We start from the raw sequence: 27,787 nt of genomic DNA on the forward strand, positions 1-27,787 counted from the left end.
TGGTTTCCCATGTATGCCTCAGAAAACATAAGGGTCATTTGGGAGGAACTGTGGGAAGTTGGAATGTAAATTCCTTATTGTAGATATTGCAAACTTCTGACTTGCAGTTCTTCAGCTGTGTAAAAAGAAAGTCTATTTGTGGACTATGACTGTTTTTAAAAAAACAAAGTATATGAAAATCAAATTTTCCAGTAGCCTACATTAGGAGACTTCCAGGAACCTGAAAAATGACACTTTATGCAAGTTATTTAATGAGCTTGCTTATATGCTTGCAAATAAACTGCACTTAGTAAAATTTTAGCTTGAAAATTACTGTGTGAATTTAGTGTTTGTGAAAAGGCACTAGATAATAGCCCAGTGAATAAAACTTTTTCTGTTCTGTCTACAAAGCAGCAGCCCACATGGCTTTGCCGGTGTGCCTCAGCTCTGAGATGATGAGGAAGGGGACATTCTAACTAAGGGGTGGGACTTTTTTTCTTAGTCTGTACAGTCTTGTTATAATGCTGCTAGTCAGTATATGCACAATAAGAGATTACAATGAGGGGATTGGAATTAAGACCTAACATAACTTGTATAGAGAGCATAAACATCTACTAAATTTGAACAACTTTTAATTCCAACTGGGCTGGCCTGGTCTGAACTCCACTCTGCCATCTCTAAGTGGAACCTTGGCCTTGGTCAACTCTGAACTTTATCATGAATCTCATAATGAAAAGCTTTATGGTTATAGCAGTCCTGGTTCCCAGAATATACTAGTCTTGGTCCCTAGAATCATGTGCATATAGGAGAATATCAACATTCATTAAAAACATTTTGTTCCTCATGGACACAGGGAAAAGTATGAATGAATATGTTGCCTGAAGGCTCATAAACCAGAAAGTAGATGACTAGAATCACAAAATGATTAAAAAGAAGCATGAGAAGTAACTTTGTGAATTTCAAAATAATGGTGGGGTATTTGTATTACCATATTGCCTAGAAGCCCTTGTCATAGACTATAACCCTTCTGAGGGAGGGTTTTTACAGATATAGAAAAAAAAGCAGTCTTTATCACAGGGGAAGCTTGCATTGTATGTCTTAAGCAAATAATACTAAAGTAATACAGGCAGACAAGGGAATCTGTATGGTCTGGCCTGATGAGTAATAGCCTTAGCTTGATTTTTTCTGGATCTTTGTAGGCATCAGAGCAAAGGAGAGTTTGAAGGAAGATAATGAAGTGGTTTTGTTGATAATACTCCCAAGTTATGGGCAACAAGGAGAAAACACAAAGGTTCTTGTTTGAAAATTTAACAGATGGATGAGGTGAAGTGGCCTTCCAGCAGAAGTGTCAGTTGAATTCTCAGTGCTGAATGAGAAATGATAGGTAAGGTAGGAATAAGCTATGAAAGTCTTTGAAGGTGAAGATAAGCCACTTATGTTTAATGCAGTAGAAAAGGGGGCTCATTGGAGGAATACAAAGAGAGAAGTAAAATAAATTTTAAAATGATATTTGTTGCAGGATTCTGATCAGACACTACCAGCAGGACAAGCTTGCACTGGCGAGAAAATGAATTGAGGTATGAGCTGATGATAGATAGATTTTAAACTTTGTTTTATTTATTTTTCAGAATTAATCTTTGAGGCTTAAATAGCATTTTGAGATGAAGCTCTAAATAGGTCTGAATCCAATGTGACACAATAGTTACGATGTCCTGAATGACAGGCATAACGGAGGAGGTATTAGCAGTCACAAGAGAGGCAATGGCTAAGATTTGCTGGGGGTACGTGGAGATCTCTGTTTTAGTTTATGGAGCTGGATGTACAGGTCATCCATAAGGAGAATCGGGAATCTAGGCCAAATGTTTTGGTTTGGACAGGAGGAGTGAAGTAAAGAAACATACCTGTGAATTGTAAGTACGATCAAATTTGTGTTGGTACCAATAAAACAGGGAAGAAGAAGAGGAGATCTCAGCACAGAGACTGATGAAGTCAAGGTGTTTTGAGAGTATGGTACAACTGAAAAGTTTGTAGTTATAGTGGAGAAATTTGTCCCAGTTATGAGATTTCTGCCAGGAGGGCTACACAGCATAGAATGAGGAGAAAAGAAAACAGATATTAATGAAGGGGGGAGGAAGGAATTGGCTCTCTGAAAGTAGATGTGAAATCTTTCAAGCCTATGAACTGGAAATCACAAAAACCCTTAGTAACAGCATGTGAGGAAGAAAGGGCTGATGCCCAACAGGATCATGTGATAGCTGATGAGGTGAAAAATGTCATGGACAGAAGGTAAAGACCAAGTTGAAGGAATAAGAGTTGAACCATGATGGTGTGTTGAATGAACAAGGGAGAACGAAGGAACCTTCAGGCCAGGTAAAGTCTGAGATTTTGAAGGCAACTAAAAATTTGTTGTTGTTATAAGCTACATATATATATATATATATATATGCTATCATGTGTGTACTGTATAATAATAATTATTATGATATCATAATATATTTATGAGGAAAAATGTGTAGGAAAGAGAGAACACCTACAGAAAATGTGGATAGGGAAGGATCAGAGAGGTGGTAAGTAAACTTGGGTAGAAGTGAGAAATCTAACAATAGGTAACAGCAGAGAAGGGATAGAAGCAGTAGGTTCATGGAAGGAAAGACCCAACACCTTCAAGATATGGAAGTCTTTAACTCTTTATTTGCTGTTCTTTGATTAATGCTTACATTACTCTTGCAAAAATAAAGCCTTTTTTGTTCTAGAAATCAGCTGATTAATTCAGATTTGTACCTCTTTTACAATTTAAACTGTTCCATGTGTTGCATGCCTTTTGTAAGTGTATTTTACAGACAAATGCTATACCCTGCTCTTAAAATGACAGTTCACATTGAATAAAAAAGACAGTACAACAATAGCAATAATAGAAGAATATTAACATAAGATCCAAATTCACTTAGAAGTACAATATTTTGCAATGTGAATATATTCAGCAGTTATTTAATCTTCACAATGCAACCAAAGCAGTTATCATACATGCAAAACAGAAGCACAACCCAAACATTCAGAAAGACCCTGGACTTAAGTGTGTTAATGCATTAATGTTCTATGTCAAGTACTCAGGAACTGGAAGAGTTAGAATTATTTAGTTACTGTTCAACCTAAATCTGTCCTACTTGTCCACATACACAAGGATACAGATTTTAATAACATACTTAAATGTGATGTGATCACATATGAAGTAACCAGCAAGTATATTTGGATTTCACTAAATTTCAGCTGCTATTCTAGTCAACATGTGCTAGACTCACCTTAAACTCCCCACTTCCCTTTGTTTAGGCAAATAATAGCATCTTGCTGAAGTTGCCTATCTTGGCTTTGTTGTTTAAAGTAAGTCTTCCCTAAACTCATCACAACTTGACAGCTTTTCCTAGTTAAGATGCTCGTGGGGCTTAGGCAAAGACTAGGTGCTGTGCTGCTCTCCATAGGCTCTTCTGCACGAGGTAGACTGCGGAGACGGGTACCCCCAGAACAGGCCAGGCACCTAGGTGCTTCCAGGTTTAGGAGGCTGCTTTCAGCTCACAGCTTCAACATAGATGCTTAAAGTTTGTCTACAATTTTTAGATCTAACAATTGCCTGCACAGACACACTAAACATCAAAAGTGCTAAACTCCTTGTGTTTCATCTACATGTTACCCTGCTAGCATGTTGATAAAGAATGAGTCCTTTGTGTTTCTCCTACAACAGAAGAAAATGCATAGAAACAGAGTTTTCATTCTTAAACTATGTTTTATTGTTTCATTTGATGTAAAAAAGAGTGCTAAGAATAGAACTTGAAGTCTCAGTGATTTTATGAAAAAAATTGTGCTCTGTGTGATTATGTGTATGTATGGCATGTGTGAACAGGGCGAAGTACTGCATTTTTTAAAGAACTTTTTTCATATATGCTATAGCTGCCAGTAGATACTTTCTTATGGCTGTATCACTTAGGAGAAGGCACTTTTTCTACTAAGATGTACCCATGACAAGGTATAACAATATTTGTATTCTAGTAAATTTGATGGTTGAGATTATGAGACTAAATCATTTGAATTGAGCTGGAAGGCAGATTGAAAATGCAATCTTTAGTGCCATCTGCTGGATTTTAAAGTAACTAAGACATAAAATTGCATACTACATTTAAAAATCATCTAAAATGTAAGTGTGCCTATGGGTGACCCAAATCTTTGACATTTTTAGAAAATCTGTGCAGACAAATCATGCATAAGCAAGTGCACCATTTTGTTGCTTTTGAATACAGTGTACATGTATAAAAAAATGTAGAAATGATATCTTCTGTGTGGGTTGATATGCTACTTTCTGGTCAGTAAGTATGATAGATTATCTCAGTATTCATTGTCTGTCCAAATAATGATATAAGTTAGCTGTCTGAAATGCTAAGGTGTGTAAGGTGCTTATACACATGAGTATCCTTGAGAACTTACAGTTTTTAATAAGCACATGAAGACATGAGTAAACCTTTGCAGAATTGTGCATCAGTCATTTTTTTCAACAGTTTACACTGTCATGTGAAATAACATGTATTTAAATGAAAATGTGGTACATCCATGACCTGTAGCTACAGAAGCATTTTGTGAAGTGCCTTGGAAGAAAAAGGGGAGAGGAACTCACCAAGTTTTCTTGGAAAAAAAATACAAAACCTCAATGTGCCTTGTAAAGCAAACAGGTTAAGTCTTTCACTGTAGGCATGAAAATTGTGTGTTATTTCCTGTTTTGCACTACCAGTGCTGGTGCCAACATCCCATGCACTTGCCGTAAAGTACTGCAGCTGGCACCTAGAGTCTGGAAATGGAGTCACAGCCGCGGGGCTGTGATGTGCCTTGCCAAGCAGCTCAGCCTGTCCCTGAGTTGTAGCAGCAGCAGATGTATATTTTTTGGTCATGAGATCTGATGTGCCCAAAGTTTCACCCATTGTGTGATCTTTCTTTGATTGCACACATATGTCACGTGTGTGAGTCTGAATTACCAGGTACCCTCACCAACAGGTCCAATTCATGCARGTGCAGCTATTGTGTTAAGAGTGGTTGCAAGGTCTGCACGAGTGTAGTGCAGCAATAATGTTGTTGGAGGAAGCCATCCTTCACATTTCCTGACTTCTCTGTGCTAAGTTCTCAGATGCACTGTTGCATTTATAGGTATTTTTCTTACTGTTTCTCCGTGAAGAGGAGAATTGTTTTAATCCTATGTGTGGAGAGGTCTTTCCTGCGTAGTAAATAGGTTTACTATAAAATAAAAGGAGGAGCAGTACTGAAGTCTTGGTTCACCAGATTATGTTAGTGATCTGAACAGGTCCAAAGGCAGAGGCACTTATCTGTTTCTAGCGAAGGATGAAGTTTCAAGCATAAATTTTGTAAAGAGGTGCTCCTGGAGGTACCCAAAGTAATATGTTTTACTATACGGAAACAACGTTTCGTGTTTCGTGTTTCCTTCCATTCTTGCTATATAAACTTTTTTCTCATCTATGCAGGAGGTTGCATCAGCAATTTGAAAGCTATAAAGAACAAGTAAGAAAGATAGGGGAAGAAGCTCGCCGTTACCAGGGAGAGCACAAGGATGATGCTCCAACATGTGGAATCTGTCATAAAACAAAGTTTGCAGATGGTTGTGGCCATTTATGCTCTTATTGCCGGACCAAGTTTTGTGCTCGATGTGGAGGTCGTGTCTCTCTACGATCAAACAATGTAAGTGTTCTGATGTGTGCTCTTAAGAAAAAGCCTCCTTGGCATTGTCAAACTACAGTTTGTTTCATGCTTCATTTTACTTGAACATTTCATTCATCAGTTTGTTATGAGGTAGGTATAAAGGGAATCATGTATTTAATAATTGTGTGGATACAGGATTCACAGAGTTAGTTGATTAAAATAAGGGAATATGTAGTATATGGTTGTACTGAGTGATGCTTGAAGAAAACATTCTTGTTTTGGTTAGAATGAAAGAAAAAACCTTTTGTTGAGTTAAAACCCCATATTGAGAAAAATCTGATTGTACTCTTATTTTGTATCTCTTTTAAAAAAGTTTTCCATACACATTTTTAGATTTCTCTTATCAGTCCTTTTTTAGTTAGGAAAAAAATATTTCTTACCCCACTGAGAGTGTAATGTCAGYATATTTTTAATTTAGTTTAAAAGTGAAACTATAGATTAATCTGGATTAGGTATCACACTTTAAGGCAGGTAAGATTTATCTTTCTCCCTCTGACTCGTATGCAGTTAGCTGCAATAACTGTCCACAAAACTGAAGGCTGTCCTGGGATAGCCTCCATTCAGGCAGTCCATTACAAGGAACTGGCTATTCACTTCTACGTGATTGGTAGACTCTGTATTTGGAAGGCCATTATCCAACGTTTATTTTTGGCTCATCATCTAGTACCATGGTGTGTTATAAAATATTTTACAAATACCCTTTTACTGTATGAATACTTTGTTAGCTATCATGGGATGAGATAACTTTCTGCAGAGGGCTTCAAGGTGCCAGTCTTTTGTATGGGAAGCTCACCTTTTTATATCTGTACAAATACAGTAAAAAGTGGTTATGAAATCTACAGCAGATAATCACATTCACCAGAGAACTAGTTTATGGTCTTTTGACATTCTTTGGGCTAAAACTGAATTGAATAATGGCTTCTGAAATTTCATATAAACCAAAACAAAATGACTCTGAAAAATACCATTTTATCTTTATTTTGGGAGCTTTCCATAACCCTGATGTACTTGTGAGTGCATTAACTTAAGTTAAATTAACTTTCTGAAAAAGTCATGTAGGTGTGATGGGTGAAATTTTGATATATTCATATTTTAAGTTAAGTGGATGCATTATATTGTATCACCTGCAGGTGGTATCATTAGAACAAGTCTGTGAAAATCTTGTTTACTTTGATATATTAGGTTATAATATTGATTGGAGTATATCAAGCACAGCTTATCTTTACTCTGAAAGAAATTGAACACATTTTAATTATTTTTCACCTACTGTTGCAAATCACAGAAATAGAAACTGTGAAAGTTTCCATTCATTTGTAACTTCTATATTGTTTGTTATATTGTTCATACTTCTTTGTGTTTGGGTGGGGATATGTATTTTCTACATATGCAATGGTGTAATCTTTTTATTTAAAGCTTTTTTTTTGAAATCTTGTGTTTTTAGCTCTTGTAGAGAGTTTATTAGAATTGCATTTCTTTGAAATCTGCCTATTAATACTTGCCTACTTTGTTCTTTTTCTCTTCTTTTTTCTTTTCTCTTTTTATTCTGCTTCCTTGGATGCTTTCCCAAAGGAGGATAAAGTGGTTAGAATCCATGCTTTTTATCATTTATTATTATAATGTTGTTAGTTAACTGGGAAACATATTCATGTAAAAAACTGAACTGAAATTCTAAAATGATCCAAAGGGGAGGGAGGGAGGAGTAGCAAGACTCACAACCATACCCCTCCCATCCCCTAGCTGAACAAAACCTCTAAAGATAGCCCAGCAAGAAAAGCTAAGACTGTTCTTAGTTTTTGTGCAGTTGTCAAAATTAGGACAATGGAAGCAATTCATTAAAAATTGAGGATTATTAATCTCAATAGAATAAAAAGTAAAGAAAGTAATAAAATATAATAAAGCTTAATTTCATAAAAATGACTTTAATTAGTAATCTGACTTTTTGCATGCAAGGTCCTTCCATCTGCTTCAGGAAATCTAATTTAAAATTTTAAATGCAATGCTACATTGATTTATACTGCTTGCTCTGTTTCACTTCTGGCTGCAGCAAAAATTCAGGGAATTCTTCTGAAATCATCCTTTTGATTTTGCATTTGGAATATTTGTCCGGGCAAAAGATGATCTTTTAAAGCCGAACATAAATGTAGTGAGTAAGACAGAGTGAATCCATTGTGAATGAGTAATGATAACATTTCAAAAAACAGTAGAACTGCTTTGGGACCAGATGCAATAGTAGCCTATTCAGCATTCATGCCTGTGCCTCTTCAGAAACAGGTCAGTGTAGTTCCCCCTTCTTCTCTTCATCCTCTGCAAAGAGGGAATGGTGGCAATGCTTGAGCAGGAAAGTGCATGTCTGCTTAATTCCTGTTCTCAGGCAGGTCTGGAAAAGGTATTCCAGGCTTTTAACTTGGAGACTTAGATAGTGGGAAGTAGCTAGCTTCACTGTCACTTCAGCTGAAATCAGTGTAAAGTCATTACAACCCAACATAGCTTTTAGCTTGCAGATGATGTTGCTATGCTTGTATTACGAAGTGGTGCTATTCCACAGCTAATATCATAGGGCAGCAATAAATTGCAATTAGTGCAAAGCTTATGGAAAAATGCCTTCTCTTGCATCTGTATATTGTAGTATTTTTTTCTTTAGGCAAGAGTGTTCTGACAAGTTTGTGTCGCCTGGCAGTGGGAAGGGGAGCTGTCAGCTCGTTCAAGAATTCAGTTGCTTCAATTGCTTACGCATTGTGCTTTATGTTATCATAGCTACAGAACTTGGTTTTCACACCAATTCATGACAAGGTGCTACCCAAATCGGGGAGGATGAATAACTGTGATCACCAACATCAGTAACGTCTGTTAAACACAGCTGTTTACATGGGAGATGAAATGGTTCCCTAATGTCTGTCTCTGAGTTTTCTGTTTTGTTTTCTAGTGGACATGGTTGTTTTTCTAATGGCTATGAAACAGGCTTGCTACAGTTTCATTCCACTGTTTTCTATGTGCTGCTCTGAACAATGTAGTGAAACAATCCAGGAGCTCTGATCTTTTCCATTCTATTAGTCTAAATCACTTAGGATAGAGTGAGAGAGGTTTCCACTTGATATTGATTTGTTTCTAAAGCAGTGCATCATTGATGACTCCACTGGAGTGTATTAAAAAGCTAGTGCTCTTGCAGCAGAAACAGCTTTAGGACCAGATACAGCAAAGCTCTTAAGTGCTGAAAGTGCCAGGTAGGTACAATTTAGCCACCTAGGTTTGGGAGAGCAATCCAGGTGAACCTGGATTGTATATTCTTGATTTGATGAGGTGACAATTTAGGTGTTTATCTTTGACTGATGCCATTTGAAACCCAGAAAATAGGCCTCACAGCACTTAAGGTCCCTGAAGATGCTGTGCTGAAGACCTACCTAACTCATTTGGGTCGTCCTAACTTCAGTTAAAGATATCCTTGCCTTGGTTTAGGTTTTGCCATTGCTGAACTCCAAGCTTCCACATGCTTAGAAAATGTCCTAATAGCATACGTGAAAATATCATTTATACCTTGTGATGAAGCTGAGCCACTTCTTGTTCACCACTGAAAAATTATGGGGGTCAGCAGGAGATTATACAGTAGTTGAGCCTGATTATGTGAGGAGCATAGGGAACTTTTTTATAAAGTACAATTGCTTTAACAGGTACCTTTCTCTGAAAACTAACAGACCATATCGTATAAATTAATTTAAAAAGATGATTAAATAACTGGCAAGTAATGTCTTTTATAAGCAGAACAATTGGTATAATTTATATAAAGCAACATCAGAAAAATATTATTTGTTAATTATTTTTAGTGGCTCAACATTCCTGACTAATCTACATGTAGGGACAAACTCTTCTTTATCTGGTGAGTTTAACGTTAGTAAAGCAGTTTAATACATATTTAGATGACTCTTGTTCTCTCCATGCGAATTTTTGCCACTATAAATTATACTAATATTAAAGCATGTGCACTGAGTTCCTACAAGCTAGGGGTTCATAAGTTGGAAAGGATGGTGAACTGTGAAGTACAAAGTGCCAAGCCCAGAAAAAGCCAAGCATGACCCCAGATTCAAGATATTTCCAGCAGAGGTGGAGTTTTAAGCCAGTGATGGCAGTACTAATGAGAGTTCACTTTGGGTGTTGTGTACCATATGTTACCCATCTTTGATAAAAATWAATTCAAACTGTGACAAGTAGAAAGAAAGTCATACAAAGAATGATCAAAGGAATGAAGAGTTTGTTGTATGAGAGAAGACTAGAGAGATTAGAGAGGCAAAAGCTAGACAAATTATAATTGATATCTAGAAATACAGTAAGTTGAAATAATAAGCAGTAAAAAAACCCATTAAACTAGAGGACAGTGAATAAGTACGACCAAATGCATGTAAATTGGCCATAAATGCTTTTGGCTTGGGAAAAGATTTTTGCAGTCAGTAGTGTAAAGCTTTGGGAAAATCTTTGCTCTGACTCATTGGAAGAGAAAAAATAACTCAGTAAAGTTTTAAAGGTGAGTTTAAGAAAGGATTTATAGGATGTGGTTGCTCGTGAACTGCAGGGGGATGTATGTGATCCCTTAAGAAGTCCCTTCCAGCTGTTACTCTTAGCTAAGATATTTTTTAAAATGTAGTATAGATGATGTAATAATTTAGGGAAAGCCTCTGGAGCCGTTTTTTACCTTTTAAAGTAAATACCAAATATATTTTAAGGAGTATTTAAAAAATATAGACCAGAACTTAATATATACAGTTTTCTCTCCCTACTTAAAATAATATATGACATCCCAAAATATTAATTCCTTGTAGTGGGAGTCAGTAGGCATCCTAATTTTATTACGAGAATTCTGTGATTACAGTGTAATTACAAAATTAATTGACAGTAACTGATGCATCTTAGTGGCTAATGAGGCACATACCTTTTAATGATTCTTATTTGAATATGTCAAAAGGCATTACTAAATGTGTATTTTAAGTTCTTGCATGTACTTTGGGTATTGGTTAGCTTTTCATATTTTTCACCTGAGTCTACTCTTTCTTCACATGGTTGCAGACAGACTACATATGATGGGAGCATTTTCAGATGAGAGGACCATTAATTTAGTTACTAAATTCAGGCTTCAATTTAGTCATTCAGTGAGAGTATTCACTGTGTTCATACTGTTAGTAATAAAGTCAGCAGTGGTTGTGCTTACTGAAAACAGTTGGTGATTGTATGGCATATAGAAAAAATACAAGTGTCTTCTTCATTCATATTACCTTAGTATTCAGAAACAGTGTTAATGTTATTATGGCAGCCTGTTCACTGTGAGCACTGAACATCGTGTGTACTTTGTAAGAAACCAGAATGTTAGTAACAGGATTTTACATGAGGCAGCATTTCAGAAGGAAGTAATGTAGCTGCTTAGAAACAAGCTGGCGTTATTTGGTATTTTCTAGATATTTTACACAGTTTCTCATGGAATATCAGCACTTCTGCTCTGGATCCTACTATTCCTGTTCCATACACCAGCATTTTCATTGCCGACATAGTGATAAGTTTGTTGATTTACTTGTTTCCRTTTTATTCACCCTTCTCTCTGATGTGAACTCTCAGTGTGAGTAGGGCAGTGGAGAAGTGAGCAAAATGCCTGGCTGATGTTCCTCTGAAGGAGGAACAGACAGAAATTTGATTCAATCCTCGCAAAACTGTAGCTGTCACTGCTTGTTCTTTTCTTTAATGCAGTTGTGCTAGAGCCTTGCGTAGCAAAAGACATCTGATAATAAACCATGACTTTTGCATTGTTCCTGTAGAAACTTCTTCCTAATATTTGCTTACACAGTGTAGAAAGATAAATTTCCTTTATAAACAACTAATGCATGAAGGTGTGCAGCTCTGTTTCTCTCTTCTCAAGGAGACAGAGATGCACTTCAGGGTACAAAAGTAATCTTGAATGAGAGAATGCAGTTTCTTTAAATCAAAAGCAAATYGTTTTGTGAGGTGGGGTGAATGTTTTGAGGTATGTGAAATTCATACAACACTGTCAGAAAGAATTAGGTGGAAGATTAATGCCTCAGTGTAAACCACATAATTTTCTCTAGAACTCAGAGTCTACCATCTCATAGACTTCATTAAGATTGCAATTTTTGATCAAATTAAAAATGAAAATAGATGGGAGCAAATGATAATCCTTAAAAATAGTCGTGTCACCATTTTTCCATTTTTTCCAGAAATGTTGGTGTGCAGAATAGAGCAGTTTGATGACTCATTTTTCTATTTACATATGTAAAGGATGATTGAGAGGAAATCAGGATGTGAAGTACATAATAGATAAAAAGTGATTTAACTGAACTTTGTGCTGTGTGATTGTGGAAAATAATGTCAACTGTCAGTGTTGAGATACTAGGGATTGACATTTCTGATCTAGGTTTGACTAAAATTATTTTCATTTTATTATTATGTCAGTGATTTATACTCTGAAAGACAGACAACTTGGAAACATTTCTCTAATTGTATGCCAGGTGTTTCTACAGAGAGTTTGTCATTTAATTCCTTTAAATTGTATTTAAAATTTGTTTACATAATGGCTTGCTAATTTCAGCCTTAACAATTTGAATGCTTATGCTATGCAATTCAGCTGTGTACTAATGGTTTTACCAGAAGTTTTTAATACTGTCAGAACAAAATTTCTGGATTGTCAAGAATGTTTTTACATTTCCTTTCACAGAAGTCTTATATCAAATTGTCCATTAACAGGCTAATTTATGTAAGTTCTGACTGACACAGCTGTAGCACCAAAAATTTTTCCTCAAAAGGAGGTAAAATTACATGGCAAATTGCAAAGTGATAGTGGATAAATTATCTCTCTGTAGCATTCAGCGTAATTTGTTTCGTAAAAGATTTGGGTTTCATATGCATCTGGAAAGAAGCACTGCTTTTCAACAATCCCTCACTAAAACTGCTGCTTTCAGTGAATAAAAGAAGAAAAAAGATAAAGGAGTCCTGTAAGAAGCTGAAGAAATCTACCTCAGATAAGATGTAGAGCTCTTCTCCTTTCTGCAAAGTTAGTTCACTGTCGAACAAATTTCAGTGATAAAATTTTTAAAATAAGTCTTTAAAACTGGCTTGCTCTTCACCAAGCTTGTTGAAGCAACTGTGTTCAACTTCACTTTAATACCTGTTTTTCAGTGTCCAGCTAGTGTATATGATTAGTTCCTTCTCGTATACAAACAAGCAGGCAGCTAATGCTCAGTATACCTAGGCTCTGAAGTTAACCTGATCAAAGCTTCTTCATTTAATGCTTTGACTGTGGAGGAATCACTAGATAGCTAATTTTTTTTTCTGTAGCTTTAGTTTAACATAAATTCAGTAACCACCCACTTGTGCTGCTGTGGTTTATCCAGGTTTAGCTTTCCTGTTAGCCAAACATTTAAACTATTTACTTTGTTTGTGATTCTACTACTGATGACTAAGAAAATGTGTTGCCACTGCAGCCTTCTTTCTTAACCCACGGTAGAGGGCTCCTGAATCTTTCATGGCTCTCTTTGCTGTTAGCATGCGTGCTAAATAACAGAGTGATCAGTGGAAACCCTACTTAAACAATATGGGAAAATCCATGAAGTGTAATGGAGCCTAAACAAGAACAACCTTCTTAATTCCCTGCAGCATTATTAATGGTCATCTGTTAACTTATTTTTTATGGTCTTTTATGTTAAGTACATTTGTTTCAAATAAACTGATTCAAGTTAAAGAATATGAGAACGATTGGGTTTTTTTTAGTTAAGAAAATTTCAGCAACACCTTGGAGTGTAATAATTCCTCCCCTTGCAAAAACTTGTCTTAAAAAAATAAATAGTGTATTGATAAAATTTCAAAGGTCAATAAGGCTGTTTCTGAGAACTTTATTCCACCTCCTTCTTGTATAATCTCATATGCATTGTAGATATCTATATATGTGGTTTGTATATATATACATAAACAAGTATTGTATATATCTTTGTGTATTCCTATATATATTGTGAGGATACATGCATACCAATATAAATATAGTGTATATTTTAACAGAGGAAGTACAGGGCAGACTAAAGCTCTTATGGACAACCTTACTGAGCTTTCAGATCTTTAAATCATTGAAGATAATTAAATCAGTTAAATAGTCATTATTTATGTGCTCATTTGTCTTTCCAAAAAATACAGTACGCTAAAAGAACTTGCTCCTAACAACTTGGAATGTATATCTTTTGACATGCATGATGAAAAATAGAAGATGCAGGGATCTTTAATGCTATTTTTGTTACTTGTTTCCCCATAGTAACTTCACACCCTATAAGCTTGTCAAAAGTAGTCTATGCAAATTCTCCTTAGCTTCTGCTAGGGAATACTTCTGTGACTTACCACTTTTGACAAATGAATTCCAGAATTTTACAGAATCATTCAAAAGAAGCACTAAAAAGTACTAAGCTTTTTTAGCTCAGTGTTCAGAGAGAAGGAAAAAATAAAGCTACCAGATTAAGCTTTTTGTTTCCCTTTAAAGTAGTATTTTTACCACTAACAAATTCACATTCTGTTTGGTCCAATTAAATTGGTGATATAAAGCAGAGCAGCACTAACAGGAGAGCTGTAGAATGATTTCTCCCAGGAATGCTCTGTAGCCTAGCAATTAGGACATTTTCTTAGACATGGGAGATCGCTGTTGAACTCCATGGGGATTAAAGCTCGCTTTCCTAGATAGGAATATGGTGCTCTCACCACCGAAGTGAAGAGAAGCACCTTCCTATCTGATTTCTTGTGTCAGTCTCACCAAAGAAGTTAGAATGGCAAATGCTGAAAAAATTTTTTTTCTGACTTTGTTTTTATGTGAAAGTATACATTGATTTAGTATTTAGATTCAACTTTTCTGAAAATGTATTTATTAGTATTTTTTAAATCAGTAACTCTACTTGACTTTGAGAGGTGTGCCTTCACAGTAAAAGATACTAGCAAATTAAGTTCTGACATTCCACACTTTTAAAGCTAGATCTGCTTAAATAGGCGTTTTTTAAAGTAATGGGTAAGACCTCACTTTTTTTAGTGAAACATAAGTGTGTGATTTTTCACTGTTATTTAAAACAAAATCACATATGCTGAATATGTAAGAAAAGTTTAATCAGATTAAAAAAAAAGATATCAGCTTTTTTATGGTATTAAGCAGAAATGGTACAGATACCTGATCACAGTAGATGCTCCATTGTTTTGCTCATTCTACAATAAAATAATCTACTTTGCCTTCTGGGAGGACACTATCAATTTCTTTTATTTTTTCAGTATTTGTGTTTTATAGAGTGTTTTCATTTGAACAGAGAACACTTTTTCCCAGGTTGACACTGTTTGCCCAAATGTGTGTCATTTTGTAGCACTTAAATGCTTAAGAAAAGTCTTACTTTTTTCTTATGTATTCTTATGTATTAATGAAATTTTAAAAAGTATAAAACAGGAGTATTCACTTCTCTTTTTGAACACTGTTCCTTAAAAATACTATTCCTTAACCTGGGAGTAAAATAAGATTTTGTAACTTGATTTTTAAAAAAGCTTCCAATATCTTCTGCGTCAGCAGATGTTTTCCTTTTAGTTCCTTTTTTACATTATCAGGTAATAAATACTGTTAGCTTAAATAAGCAGGTGTTGCATCAGTTGATCTTTGAAAATTTGAAAGTAATAAGGATAAATGATACTAGGGGGTTGAGATATAGCTCTGGTTTTGAAAATGTAACAATATAGAAAAATATTTGTTCACTTATCCATTAAAAATGTATTAATCTATTCCCTAAATCTCTGTAAGTAAAGATTTGGGATAAGGATCTTGTGTAAGGGCAAATATTTTCCATAGCTGCATCAACTGCAAATGTGTATGGAAGAGGACAGTAAACAAAATAAATTGTAACAATTTAAACCTGAGATGAAGCTTATTGTAAATAAGTGTGTGTGTTGCACTTTAAGAAGAAAGAGCATTATGAAAGTAGAAAACATTAGCAGTGAAGTGCAATATTAAGAAGTCATGCTCAKGTACCTTAAATTAGTCAACACTGTGCTATAAACAGTGAACGAGATTTGGGAGATCTCAACAGAGGGGTTATAAAATATAGGTGCTAACTACTGTCTGCATAGTTAGCTGAAACCAAAACCAATTAGAATATTGTAATTTGAACCTTTTTATAACAAAATAATAAAAGTATGTACCCATAAGTAATTGTTTACACTAAAGGCTTATGACTGTAACACTGCTACTGAATAGGTTCTGATCCCTTTCTCTTCAGCGCAGTCCAGTGTTGAAACTGAGTAAGTATGACTATATAGATTTAATATGATAATATATGTTTATCTGGTCTAAGTTAAAAGGAAGCAGCATAAACAGTTTGAATCAGACACAATTCTGATCATTCTTCATTAGTCAAAAATATTTTTATAATTTTATAAAATTAGGATAAAAGAATCAGCCAATTAAAAAAATGCYAAAATGATGCAAGGAATTGTGTTCACACACATAAAATCAGTTTTTCTTTCTACATCTCATTGCTTAGAGTTATTAATACTGAGAGGTTGAAAATATGTTAGTAGTATTTAGTCATCCTTTTTCCTGTGATTGTGCCATCAAAAAGATTTGTAGATAGCTATAATGAGAGTCATGTATACAATTAAAATCCTAAATTTAAATTAGGCATTTCTTCTTTTGGGGGGATTTCTTCTGTAACAGGACCTTTTAGAAATAAATTATTATTGCTAACTCATTGCTAACCCTCTCAGTAAACACTAAGGCTTATATTATAATAAACATTTAAGGCTTATACGGTAAATACTTAAGGCTCATATCTTCTGTTATTTTGGGGGGTAGGGTTGCTTAGATGCTGACAGCATATCTGTGTAAATGATTTTGGGCTCCAGAGTTATACAAACAATTGTTTGGGAATGTGGCCAAGTCACTCAATTGTCTTTGATACCAGCTGACACCCATTTTTCCTCCTGGAGATGGTCATTATATTTAGCTTAGCTGTTAAGTGTGCTGACTTCTATTTTGCCAGAATGTCTGTCTGTAGGTATGATAATTGTCAAAGCATGGTCACTCCATGGATCTGTTTCTACTCCTCCAGAGCTAGAGGCAGAAAGCAACACAAAGTAACCAAAGCAAAATTCAGCCTTAAATCCATGAAAATATAGTATATAGTAAGCTGCAGTTTCAACTGAGTTGTCACCATGCTCATTTGAAACTGTTCTTGCTGTCATTCAGCATATGTACGTTTAATTGTCTTAATTTTCCCTAAGATACTACTTTTTCAAGTCCTTTAATTCATTATGAGTTCCTTTGCATTTATTATTACCTTTTGATAACAAGGCAAGTCCAATCTCATTACCCTTAATGAAGAGACTCTTACCTTTCCAGCATCATATAGCCCAAAATTGCACTGGCTTTTTCATTGCCATTATCCAATTTGCAGTCATTATAATTTCTGAGTTTATTTTGCCCTATTCCATTTCAAATTAAGCCAACAATGTTCTTTGCAAGGTACTGTGTATTTATGGTGGTTTTGTTAGCTTCATTTCTGTGATGGAATAATGTGTTAGTTGTCAGCAGTACAGAAATGAGCGGTATCAGTAGAGATTTCTAAAACACTATATACCATGTATTACAAATACAGAAATTTTCTCTTTTCAATGAAATACAGAACTAATGAGCAAATACACTATGTTAATAAAAGAGGTGTAGAAGCGCATCTCATGTTGTTCGTGATATTCCATGGGAATATACTTATATTCATGATATGACCTTTAAAAAACAAATTTTTAAAATATCTGTTAGTTTAATACTTGTCTCCATTGTGCTGCATGTCATGTTTTGAATCTCAGTCTGTAAGAAGTCATCTTGGAGTACCAAACCCAGGAATTTGAAGTAAAGAGATGGCTAATCCAGAGATTGCGAATGGTATAGGTAACTTTAGTTTGTCCATGCCTAGCTCCTCTGAAATCACACTTGTATATATTTATTGTATCAAAATGTTAGGGAATAATTTTGTTTCATTAGATAGACTTACAACTGTTTGAAATTAATGATCTGAAAGGTTAGGTGGAGGACAATGTGGAAGCCAGTGTCTCCTAGCTGAGTGAGGATGGGGTGAATGTGGCTATAACCCACTTTCCCACTGTGCATCTGTACAGTGAGTCTAATAATTGGAAGTGAATTAATGTTGTGCAATGCTTTGGCAATAGAAATTCAGTAGAAGTACCATTATTGCTGTTAACAGCTGTGTAATGTATATACTTGTATTGTGTCAGATCACGGTTGCCTAATACTTACCAGCATTTGTTCATGTTCAGAGGCAACCTGATAATTGAGAAAACATGTGGCAGTTGGAATCATAGATGTGCATAATCTGGAGCTGTTCCTTGAATTTTTCACTTAAACGTATCTGAAATTCATACGTGTATCTATGAGGAGGACTGCATGTGCAACATGGCAGCTCTGGCAAGCCCAGAGAGGTTGCTTTTGTATTCCATCATCTGCAGCTTCAGGTAGGATGGGAAAAAAGTCTGGCAGTTAACATCTAAGGAAAAATTGAGTGCACACACGTGGGGAATGTCCAGGAGCATGGGGTCAAGCAGGCAGCATGTCCCAAGAAGACCTCAACATATAAGTAGAGTGTGAGGAGCTACAGCCAAGCTACAGGGGTTAYAGGAAAAAACTCCAAGGGAAGACTGCAGAAGTGGTTTCATGGAAGCCACTGGAAGTTGCTGGACATGGAACAGGGCTGAAGGGAAGGGCTTACTTTGTGAAGACAAACTGGGCAGGCAAACATTTCAAACCTTCTGAATTTTAATCGATTTCACCCAAAAGCTATGAAACTTGGTATCTGTTCTAATTGATATTCTAATGGAATTTAGCCTGAGAGACTGGAGACACTGTTGGTCTCCCTTTTTTTTAAAGACAGGGTGGAGGCAGATCTGAATGTGCAGAAGACCCAGCCCAGGAAAATGCCTAGCCTTTGTTTAGGCTCAGGCCCTTGAAGGAATTTGTTATTCAGTGGGGTAGCTGGGGGGATATCATACAGCAGCAGAACTGTCTCGTCATGTCCAAACAAAGAGCTCGGTCAGAATTATTGGTCCTCCAACAGTGCCTGATGGAGGAGTTTTTTATCTGAGCAATGCACCTTCAGTTTTTTCCAGTAGCAGGCTGTTTTCTAGATATACTTGTTTCTTATTGCTGTGAAACAGTCTATCCTAGTTGAAATTGTGCCAGACAGTGGTATTTGAGAACTGTCCTCTTGTGTAAGGATACAATTTTTAACATGCTTTCATTAAAGAGTTACTGGAAGGTTTCTCCTGGTCCTGGTCTCCTGGACCATCCTTCTGTAAAAAAAGGTTTTGCTAACCGAACTGCCAGAACCCCCTGTTCAGCTTCTGACAATCTAGGTTCTTCATGGTCATTACCGAAACAGTATGCCACCCTCTCCTGAGCATGTGAGAACTCTTTCATTTAAACTCAGGTTGATTCGACAGCCCAGAATGTGCCCCTCACTCCCCTAAGAGATATTCTTAATCAGTTTATTTTCTTCTTGGAATTTATATCTTTCAGCTTGAATCATTATACCTTGATTCGTGTAAGATCCTTTCAAGTGGTGGGATTTTAAACTGATATATAGATTTTTTGGACCAAGTATGACTTTATTATACATTTAATGTTTCTGTAGTTATGAATGCTGCAGAGTTACAATTCTTTGTTCTTAGTTGTTACAAAGTGATGTGGAGACATTAAACATAACTAAATTCAGCATCTGAATTATGGGGCTGTTCTGTTGAAAGATACACACATTTTCAGTATTAGTTTTAAAAAAATTGTGTTACAAAGATTTAATAAGATTTATGACATTATTAAGCATTGTGAGAAACTGACAAATAAAAAAATTTCTGGAGAACAAAGTCATTATTAGGACTAGATATAATCTGTTCTCTCCATCTCTTTTTGTAATAAATAACCTTAATCCTCATCCAGGATTAAAATTCAGTGTATTTTTAGCCAGGCTATGTCCTACATAAAGGATACTTCCATCTATGTTTTTACATCTTTTATATCTTACATCCTGGAGCCTTTCATGCTTTTACTTAACAGATGGATACTGCCATCTATATATCTTCAATTCTGCAATTAGTTAGGGCTTATGACAGTTTGTCATGGATACACCTGAGGTATATGATTTTATTAAATAGAATGCATGAGGCTGAGGATAGAACTGTGTATATTAACCAAGCAAATACATAGAGAGAATTCCTGTAACTTTTTTCCATTTGGGTTTTTTTTTTTTTTGATTCCCTTAATGTGTGAACCCATTTACAGTTCCTTCCTATGAAGATAAATTAACCGTCTCCCCCAGCTGTTGTATAAAATGGTATGAAATATTTGTTACTGGTTGTTTAATGACTGGTTAGAGGTTAAGAAGTGAATATCTGCAGAAAATGTAATCTGTATTTCCTTAAGCAGGAGGTAAAGCCTAATCATGTTTAAATACAGACTGAGATTTCCAAAGAGTTACAAGTTCCTTAGTCCTGAAGTTTAATCATTTATTGGGCAATTTCAGTATACCGAGCTAAATATGCATCAACTAATTTTTATGTAACAGGTTTACAGAGAACCTTGGAATTAAATGTTTTTTCTTTGTGATTTATTACATTTGTAATTACCTTGCCCATAAAGCAGAGTCCCATAGCAAAAAAATTTTATTGATCAGTTTTGTGAAAATGATTGGAGATTATTGCATTGTAAAAAGTTGGGCATTTTGGGAAATATGTATTAATTATTGTAGACCAGATGTTGCTAGGAATCTCTATAAATATTTGACGCATGCACATGATGATTGTGTTGTCATGATTAGAGGAGATTTTTTGAATGTTCCTGAGATGATATTAACAGTAGTGTAACCGGCATCTCTGCAACATTTGGTAAGTGATCAAAACTCATGTATTTTATTACTTACATAGGCATGTATCAGTCAGGTTCATTTTTCTCTTCTGTAACCTTTTCTGGCCAAATAGCTTCTACAAATGGACACAGGGCAGTTGAAGATCAATCCAGCAAACTGCTCACAGGAGCTTTCACAGCCCGACAGCTTTACCCCTTAGGATAATTTGGATCAGGCTGTATATCTGCAGAGAAGTCAGCTTTCTTAGCCTGTTCCAGGGACTGATCTGACTATCTTTGTGGGTGGGTTAAAGAAACCACAGGGACAACTTCTTGGCTGTGTAGGGGCAATGCRGCAGGAAAAGCAACAAGCTGGAGTAGTGAATTAAAACAGAGGAAGATTTCTTCCCCCGCTTTTTCTGTATTGTTTTGTTTTTTTCTCACTACCCTTTTGGCATATAAATTAAGTTACTCTTGCATATCTGTGGATATCTTGTGTTGCCAGTTATACCCCTTTGCTGTATACCCCTATGCACATGTTTTTCTGATGATTCAGCTAGGATTCCAGATGAGCCTGTTGCTTACATCAAAGGAGCTACCCTCCTGGTCTTTTGTGTGGACTGTTGAAGTGAAGTCTGCTGGGGTGTCCAGGAGAGATTAGGTTAACGCACTTACCTGCCAGCCTGGGTGGGAAGCAGTTCCAGCTGAAAACCCAGCATTATATGTGAGCTGTGTCTAAGCTTTTGTTACACTTATTGGAGATGTAGTCAGTGTCCTCTGAGTGACAGGTTGCTCTGAATTACACTGAATCTGCTCTGAATCTTTCTCTGGCTCTGTTAACTGTATTGATTAAGGGCTCTGTTTGTTTGTGGAAACATAGGCAACCAGTGTCATACTAGATGCTGTAGAGTCCTAGCTTTTAGCTTTATGTATAGTAACTGCTTTCTTCAGTAAATTTACTAGATTTAATCCTTTGATTTGATGCACTAAATAATAGCTCATGTTCAGTGTAAAGAGTGTAGATTTTTGAAACTTTGCTTTGGAAAGTTGTCCTCTTGAAATCCTCATTTAATCCTTTTCTTTTTTTAAAGGGAAATAATACTTTATACAATCAGTGATATACAGTTTATCACCATCGTTATTAGTTTGTGTTCATTTTTCATTTTGTTCTCAAATTTAAGAGATAGCAATCTACATTTTATTGTTTCGTTATAGAGCTGTTCATATGCCACTAAGAACTCTCTTTTTTGGCTGCATCTATGTTATAAATGTAGATATGACAATTGTATTTTTCTATCCTTTTAAGCATATAACCTCCCCAGCAAATACTTTAACCATAATTACTATTTCTCAGCAGTTTATCTTACCGAATAGCTGAAAGGTATGTATTCTGTTAGTTTTTTTTCCTTTAGGTCTATGAGCTTTCTTGGATGGCTAACTTTAGCTGCCCAGTAATTTCCTTTTCCACTTTAAATGTCACACGTATTAAACAAGTGCAATGATTCATGTATTTCAAACAACAAGGAAAGAGAACAGTATTCAAGATTAATATAGTATATAGCAACTTTCAGGCTTCTGTCTTGTAAACTCTTTGAGGTGACTAAGTATGGCAAATACTATACATGTTTCAAAAAGAAAAATCTCTTGTGCTTGCACACCAAGTGACATAGCATAGTCTCAGCAACAATTTCAAGCAAAATGATTACATGCCTATATATAGTAATATTTCTTATGGAGGATAAGTAAATATATACAGATTTAGAAACTGAAAGGAAAAAGTCTTTTCTACTTCAATTTAGTTTGAAAGACAGCCATTAAGATCATATAAAAACTTGCTGCAATAGTCCGACTTCTATGCAAAGAGCTTGACATTCAGACAGGATCAAAGCAGCAAATGCTTCAAAAAGGAAGAACAAGACTTACGTATAAATCAAAGGCTAGAAATATTCTTATCACCAATGTTTTAAAAAAAAAGGTTTCTTCTATTGGTTGAACATGAAACTTCAGAGTAGTTCTTGTTTACTTAAAATAGGCAGGACAAAAAGAAGTAAAGGATTTGCAAATAAAAGATGGTAATCCTGAGTGATTATTACAAAAGCAGCTTGAAATGCTGTGTTTCCCTTCAGAGCTTTAGTTTCTCACTTTCAATCTGCCACTGTTTCCTACTGAGTAGTAAGAATCTTAGTAAGCTCTTTTGTTAGGTGGCTTGTTTTAGTGCACATGTGTGTGTGTAGGTTCATTAATGTCACTCTTGATTGATTTTGCATGAATAGACATAAAGCTTGCCAAAAATGCATTTGTCTTAAAAGAGAAAGAAAACCCCAAATCCCCCATATATCTTCCTTCTTTTCTGACCTCTAAAACCAAAATAAAGTATCTGAAAAACTGTAGAATGAAACTTATAAAAATCAAACAAAATACCATTTTAGGTCTGAGGAAAGGAAGAGCCATTCCCTTTGAAATAAGTTATATCTGTCCATGCATCATCTCTGTTTCAAATGAAATAACCTTTGAAGTGTGACAACATGGCAACCCCATTTTGCTGCTTCTCCAACAAACTTGCTTCGTTTCAATTTCTCGTATTTGTCTCACTTTCTCCGTATTGCCTCTCTCTGAATTTTTCTCTTCCATTTATTCTTGTCTCTTTAGATTTATTTTCCTCTTCACCGTACTTTGAACCTTTGCACCTGTTTGTCCCTATCCCTGTGGCCTTTCTTTGTTCTACACGTCTCATCCAACAGGTCTTCCCTTCTTTCTCCATATTCTTTTGTCTAGAGACAATAAAGAGCAGAAGTGGTTAAGAGAAAGTTATTAAAGAGCACAGGGCCAGAAGAGTCTGACCTCCACTAAACCAGTTGTATTTAGCTGGGATAAACCTGTGGTTTTAGTATAATCACTAAAACTTACTGAGACAACTAGAGTAGAACAGTACTAACCTTATTAATATGTACTCTATTGACTTGATTAAAGTATTTCAATACGAAGTTGAAATTAATTGTAAACTAGTGAGAAATATAAATTAATGGTTAAACTTGCATTTTAGAAACAATAGATACTAATGGAATAAAATCTTCTAGTAAACCCTAAATAAAAACCCATGTCTGTGGATGAGGGCGAAATTGTGTGATTTGTCTATTATGTCTGTTTTGGATTTAAATAAACAAAGTTGTTTTGTTTGGCTGGGCTGATGCTGGCAGGTATGTTATGTAATCTGAATTATTAAAAAATGTTCTAAAATGGATCCAGGAGAACATGCATAGGTCAAATCAGGACTGGGAGGAAAGGTACTGTGCACAAAAGATTATTGGGAATGGTTGGTTAAAATGGTCTTTTCAGCTGGAAAAAAAGGGTCAAGCTTTTTTGAATCCAGCAAAGGGCTGGGTGTATCTGAAAGCTGTTTTTTTTCAGTTGTGTTTCATGATCAACTGATAAGAAATACTGCTGCTTCCTACAAACCTCATGGCTTGTGTTTAGTGTTCAGTTATGTTAAATATGACTGAATACTTAACATTAAATACACTTAAGATGTAGGAAAGATGATTATGCTTTTACACAGGAAGAAGAGGGAAGTGTATGTCTCTACAACTCAGTAGTTATCTGGACTGTACGTTTGATCACAAAACATCTTCACCAATATATAAATGTGGACCAAGGGCTCATGGTCCCTATATTTGTACCACCATGGAGTACACATCCCTGTTTTTCTGATGCTGAAGAAGCTGGATATACTTAACTGTGACTTCTTTCCCCCCATACCCTTAAGTCATCACTACACAATGTCTTTTATTTGTTTAGGAAATACAAAGCCTCATTAGATATCTGTGAATGTACAGGTAAGTGCAGAAGATCAGAATGGTTGTCTAATCATCTAGCAAAGTTCTGATCTCAATTCTTGAACCTGTTTTTGTAACAGTAGCCACATTAGATAATGAAATATCATCACTGTTTGAATTTCCCAACTGTAAAGTTCTGCACTGCTTTACATCTTCTTACCTTACTGAAACTCTCCTCTTTCCCTGTGTGATCTGCCAGTGGTATTGTAAAATCAGGACAGCAGACTTCTGAAATTGATACCAGTGATGATCTGTGGAATGGCTGTCAACAGTGCATTGTTTTAGATCAGTTCAAAAATTTAAGATATTCTTAAACTGTCATGAAACTTCTACTGCATTTTCCTGCCCTGTTTTCCTTTTTCTTATCTTCTGAATCTTCCGTGTTCAATCTCACAGTTGTTTACCCCTTTCTCAGTCATCCTGCAATCTTTACTCTCCTAAAAATCTACACTTTTCCATACCAAAAATACATTGCTTTTCCTCAGTTTTTTTTAAATATTAGATATCCACTCAATTTTGTTGTAGAACACTGATATTCTCTCTTCCCCTTCCTCAAATCTTCCATCCCAGATTTACTGAGGTTCCTTTGTGCTCGAGCTTGATAGCACAGATAGCACAGACTTAATCAACTTAGCCTCAGACTTTGCACCTGGAGCGAGAGGTGGGAGAATTAAGAGAAAGGACCATGGGCATCCCAGAAGGTAGGATCAACAAAGGTGAAATTAAAAAAAAAAAGTCTTTGTCATCCTTGCAGGAAGGGCATAACTGCAAATAACATGCTTAGCTAACTCACATGGTATGCTGTGATTTGTCAGTATAGTCAGCTTTTTCAGAAGTGGAGATCAGACTGCTGATCTGTATAAGGCAGAATGTCACACAAAAAAGAAGCATATGTTTGTTTTCAAAATAGCTGTTGCAAATATTTAAGAAGCTACAGTGATCATATCAAAGTTGAGAAAATGTGCCTTCTGTAATATAAACACTTCATGCATTTACAGAAACTAGTTTACACCTAGCAAATAACATAAAAAACATAAGTATCTGTAATTATATGAAGGAAGCTACATCATGAATTTGTTTATCATGGATAGGGCATAATCCTGTTTTGTGTTAAAATTCTTACTGAGCAGTACTAACTGCTGCAAAATATTCTGTTATAAGTAGGTGCCATCTAACACTTAACATCCCCCAAACTTGCAAAATTCTGTATATATATTTCCACTGTGGTGATATTTTTTTAATTCTGAAGACTGGATACACCAACCGCATATGAATAACCTAAAACCAATGTGCAGTCATATAATATGATTTTGCTGTTTCAGTATGAACATGTTTGCACTTGCTTAAAAATGTTAAAACATAAAGAGTCAAGTTGGTAGAATGCTACCATTATTTAATTTATTTAAGCTTACATTTCTAGGTTTATCTGGATTGTGTTCAGTCTTGTATCTGTATGTGATATTAAAGAGTATTTGTAATAAATCAGTTCAGGAGGATTGCAATGTCTTTGTTTGGCTCTCAGTCTCTGAGGGGCAGCGACAGGGGTCCTCACCATCCCCAGCAGCAGTGGTAGGGCTGGACTGGGCTGTGTGCTGGACTGCTGGGCGCAGGAGGAAGCATACCTTTTGTGCCACCCTCTCCCTCACTGAATCACGTGCAAGCTAGAGGCCTGATTTCACAATTTGGTTATAAGGCTCTGAGAGTCTTATCTAGGCTTCATGTGGAACTGAGGACATGGGAGCTCTATGCAAAACTCAACGGCCAGAATCTCCCAGCGTATGAGTTGGTGGGGAACAGAAGGAGATTCTGGGTAAGCAGAGTTAGTAATCATCCACCTTGATTGCCTGCAAGACAGCATGTAGAAAGACAGTCAGTCAAGATGGTCAGAGAAGGCCTCAGTCAAGCTGTACAGCAGAGATCACTGCAACAAAATTATTCTGCAGTGTGACAAAATTTTTCTCCCCCTCTCCCCAGCCAGAGTGCTTTGGATATTTGTTTAAATAGATAGATATGCACTGCATATGTTTCCTTACGCTCCCTGGGCAGGTAGTTCTCATGTCGCCAGGAAGGATCTTTGTCCTAACAGAGTTGTTGCTCTGCTATCCATTCAACTCATGAGACATTCCCACTGGGGAACTCCTGACCTGCCAGCCTTCATCTGTTGCTTCCTGTCCCTACTTTCACAACCATCCTCTTCCTCACAACCCCCGGATTTTTGCATCCTGTCTGCATAGCGCTCAGTCACTCTCAGCTCTACTGTCCCTTCCAAGCAGTTTCTGCAAACCTCACTTATCTCTTGTGTCCACTGCTTTTTTCCCCTGAATTGTCCCTGCAGTCAGAGCCACCCAGAACAGGCCTCCTTCTCACCCCGTGCTCCTAGCAGTTGTTGAGGCCACTATGGTCTTCTGAGTTGCTCAGTAGCAATGTACATTTCACAGATTGGAAACCCTTAGTTTAAGTTTTAGGCAGACATTCTCTGGTGAATCTAGAGGGAACACCTTCAGCTCTTCACACCTTGTTTTGACACAAAATAAACAAACCAATTACTGAAATCACTAGAGATTGTGTATGATAAATTTAAGATGACCTGGTTCTCACTTACTCATATGGGAGGCTTTCAAACACTCAGTCACTGCACCAAGATGTGGTGGTGTTAATCTTCAGCTCCAGGATAGCTGAGGGAAGTAGCTTATAGATACAGACAGTTTATAGACTGTCGTACACTACTGGAAGCAAATACTTCAGCTTATTCACTGCTGTGGGCTTGCATAATCACTTGTGTGAGTACAGTGTCTCTTCAACTTTGAACTTTTCAGATTTTGTGCACTGTTTGCTTTAAGGTAGAAGTCTATATAGATAGACAACAAAGAGGCAGACCTTCTAGCATGAAGAATTACAAGTGTAGTAATAGTTAATGTAGTTAAAAATCCACTGTGTTGAGATATTTAGATTTCTCAGTGCTTCATTCCTACAGAATCACAGAATAGTTGAGGTTGGAAGGGACCTCTAGAGATCATCTAGTCCAACCCCCTGCTCAGAGCATGCCAACTAGATTAGGCTGCCCAGGGCCATGTCCATTTAGGTTTGAATATCTCCAAGGATGGAGACTCTACAAATGTTCTGGGCAACATTATGTTTTCTTTGTTTTCTTTGAGTTGGGGAAAATAAAATCAGAATTTAGTTCATGCTTATCAGGTCTCTTATAACCTCTTTCACTTGACCCACTCACTGTTCCTTCCAACATTTTATCTTTTACCTCAAGAATTCCACTCTGCTGTTTAACTGTGTTTTCGTTTTGACTCATCTTCTTCAGCACTTCTCTGCA

The 27,787-nt window shown here is 36.1% G+C and overlaps 1 protein-coding gene across 1 annotated transcript in view; it reads left to right on the forward strand.

Annotated features, from left to right (window-relative positions):
• RIMS1 (regulating synaptic membrane exocytosis 1) overlaps positions 1-27,787 on the forward strand; it is a 354,268-nt gene that overhangs the window by 115,874 nt on the left and 210,607 nt on the right. Inside the window, exons 9-10 of the mRNA XM_026089988.1 lie at positions 5,496-5,709; positions 7,300-7,311. Of these exons, the coding sequence (XP_025945773.1) occupies positions 5,496-5,709; positions 7,300-7,311 (226 nt within the window). The remainder of the gene's footprint in view (positions 1-5,495; positions 5,710-7,299; positions 7,312-27,787) is intronic.

Source organism: Apteryx rowi, unplaced genomic scaffold, assembly GCF_003343035.1.
Source record: "Apteryx rowi isolate R43461 unplaced genomic scaffold, aptRow1 scaffold_84, whole genome shotgun sequence".
Taxonomy (NCBI): Eukaryota; Metazoa; Chordata; class Aves; order Apterygiformes; family Apterygidae; genus Apteryx; species Apteryx rowi.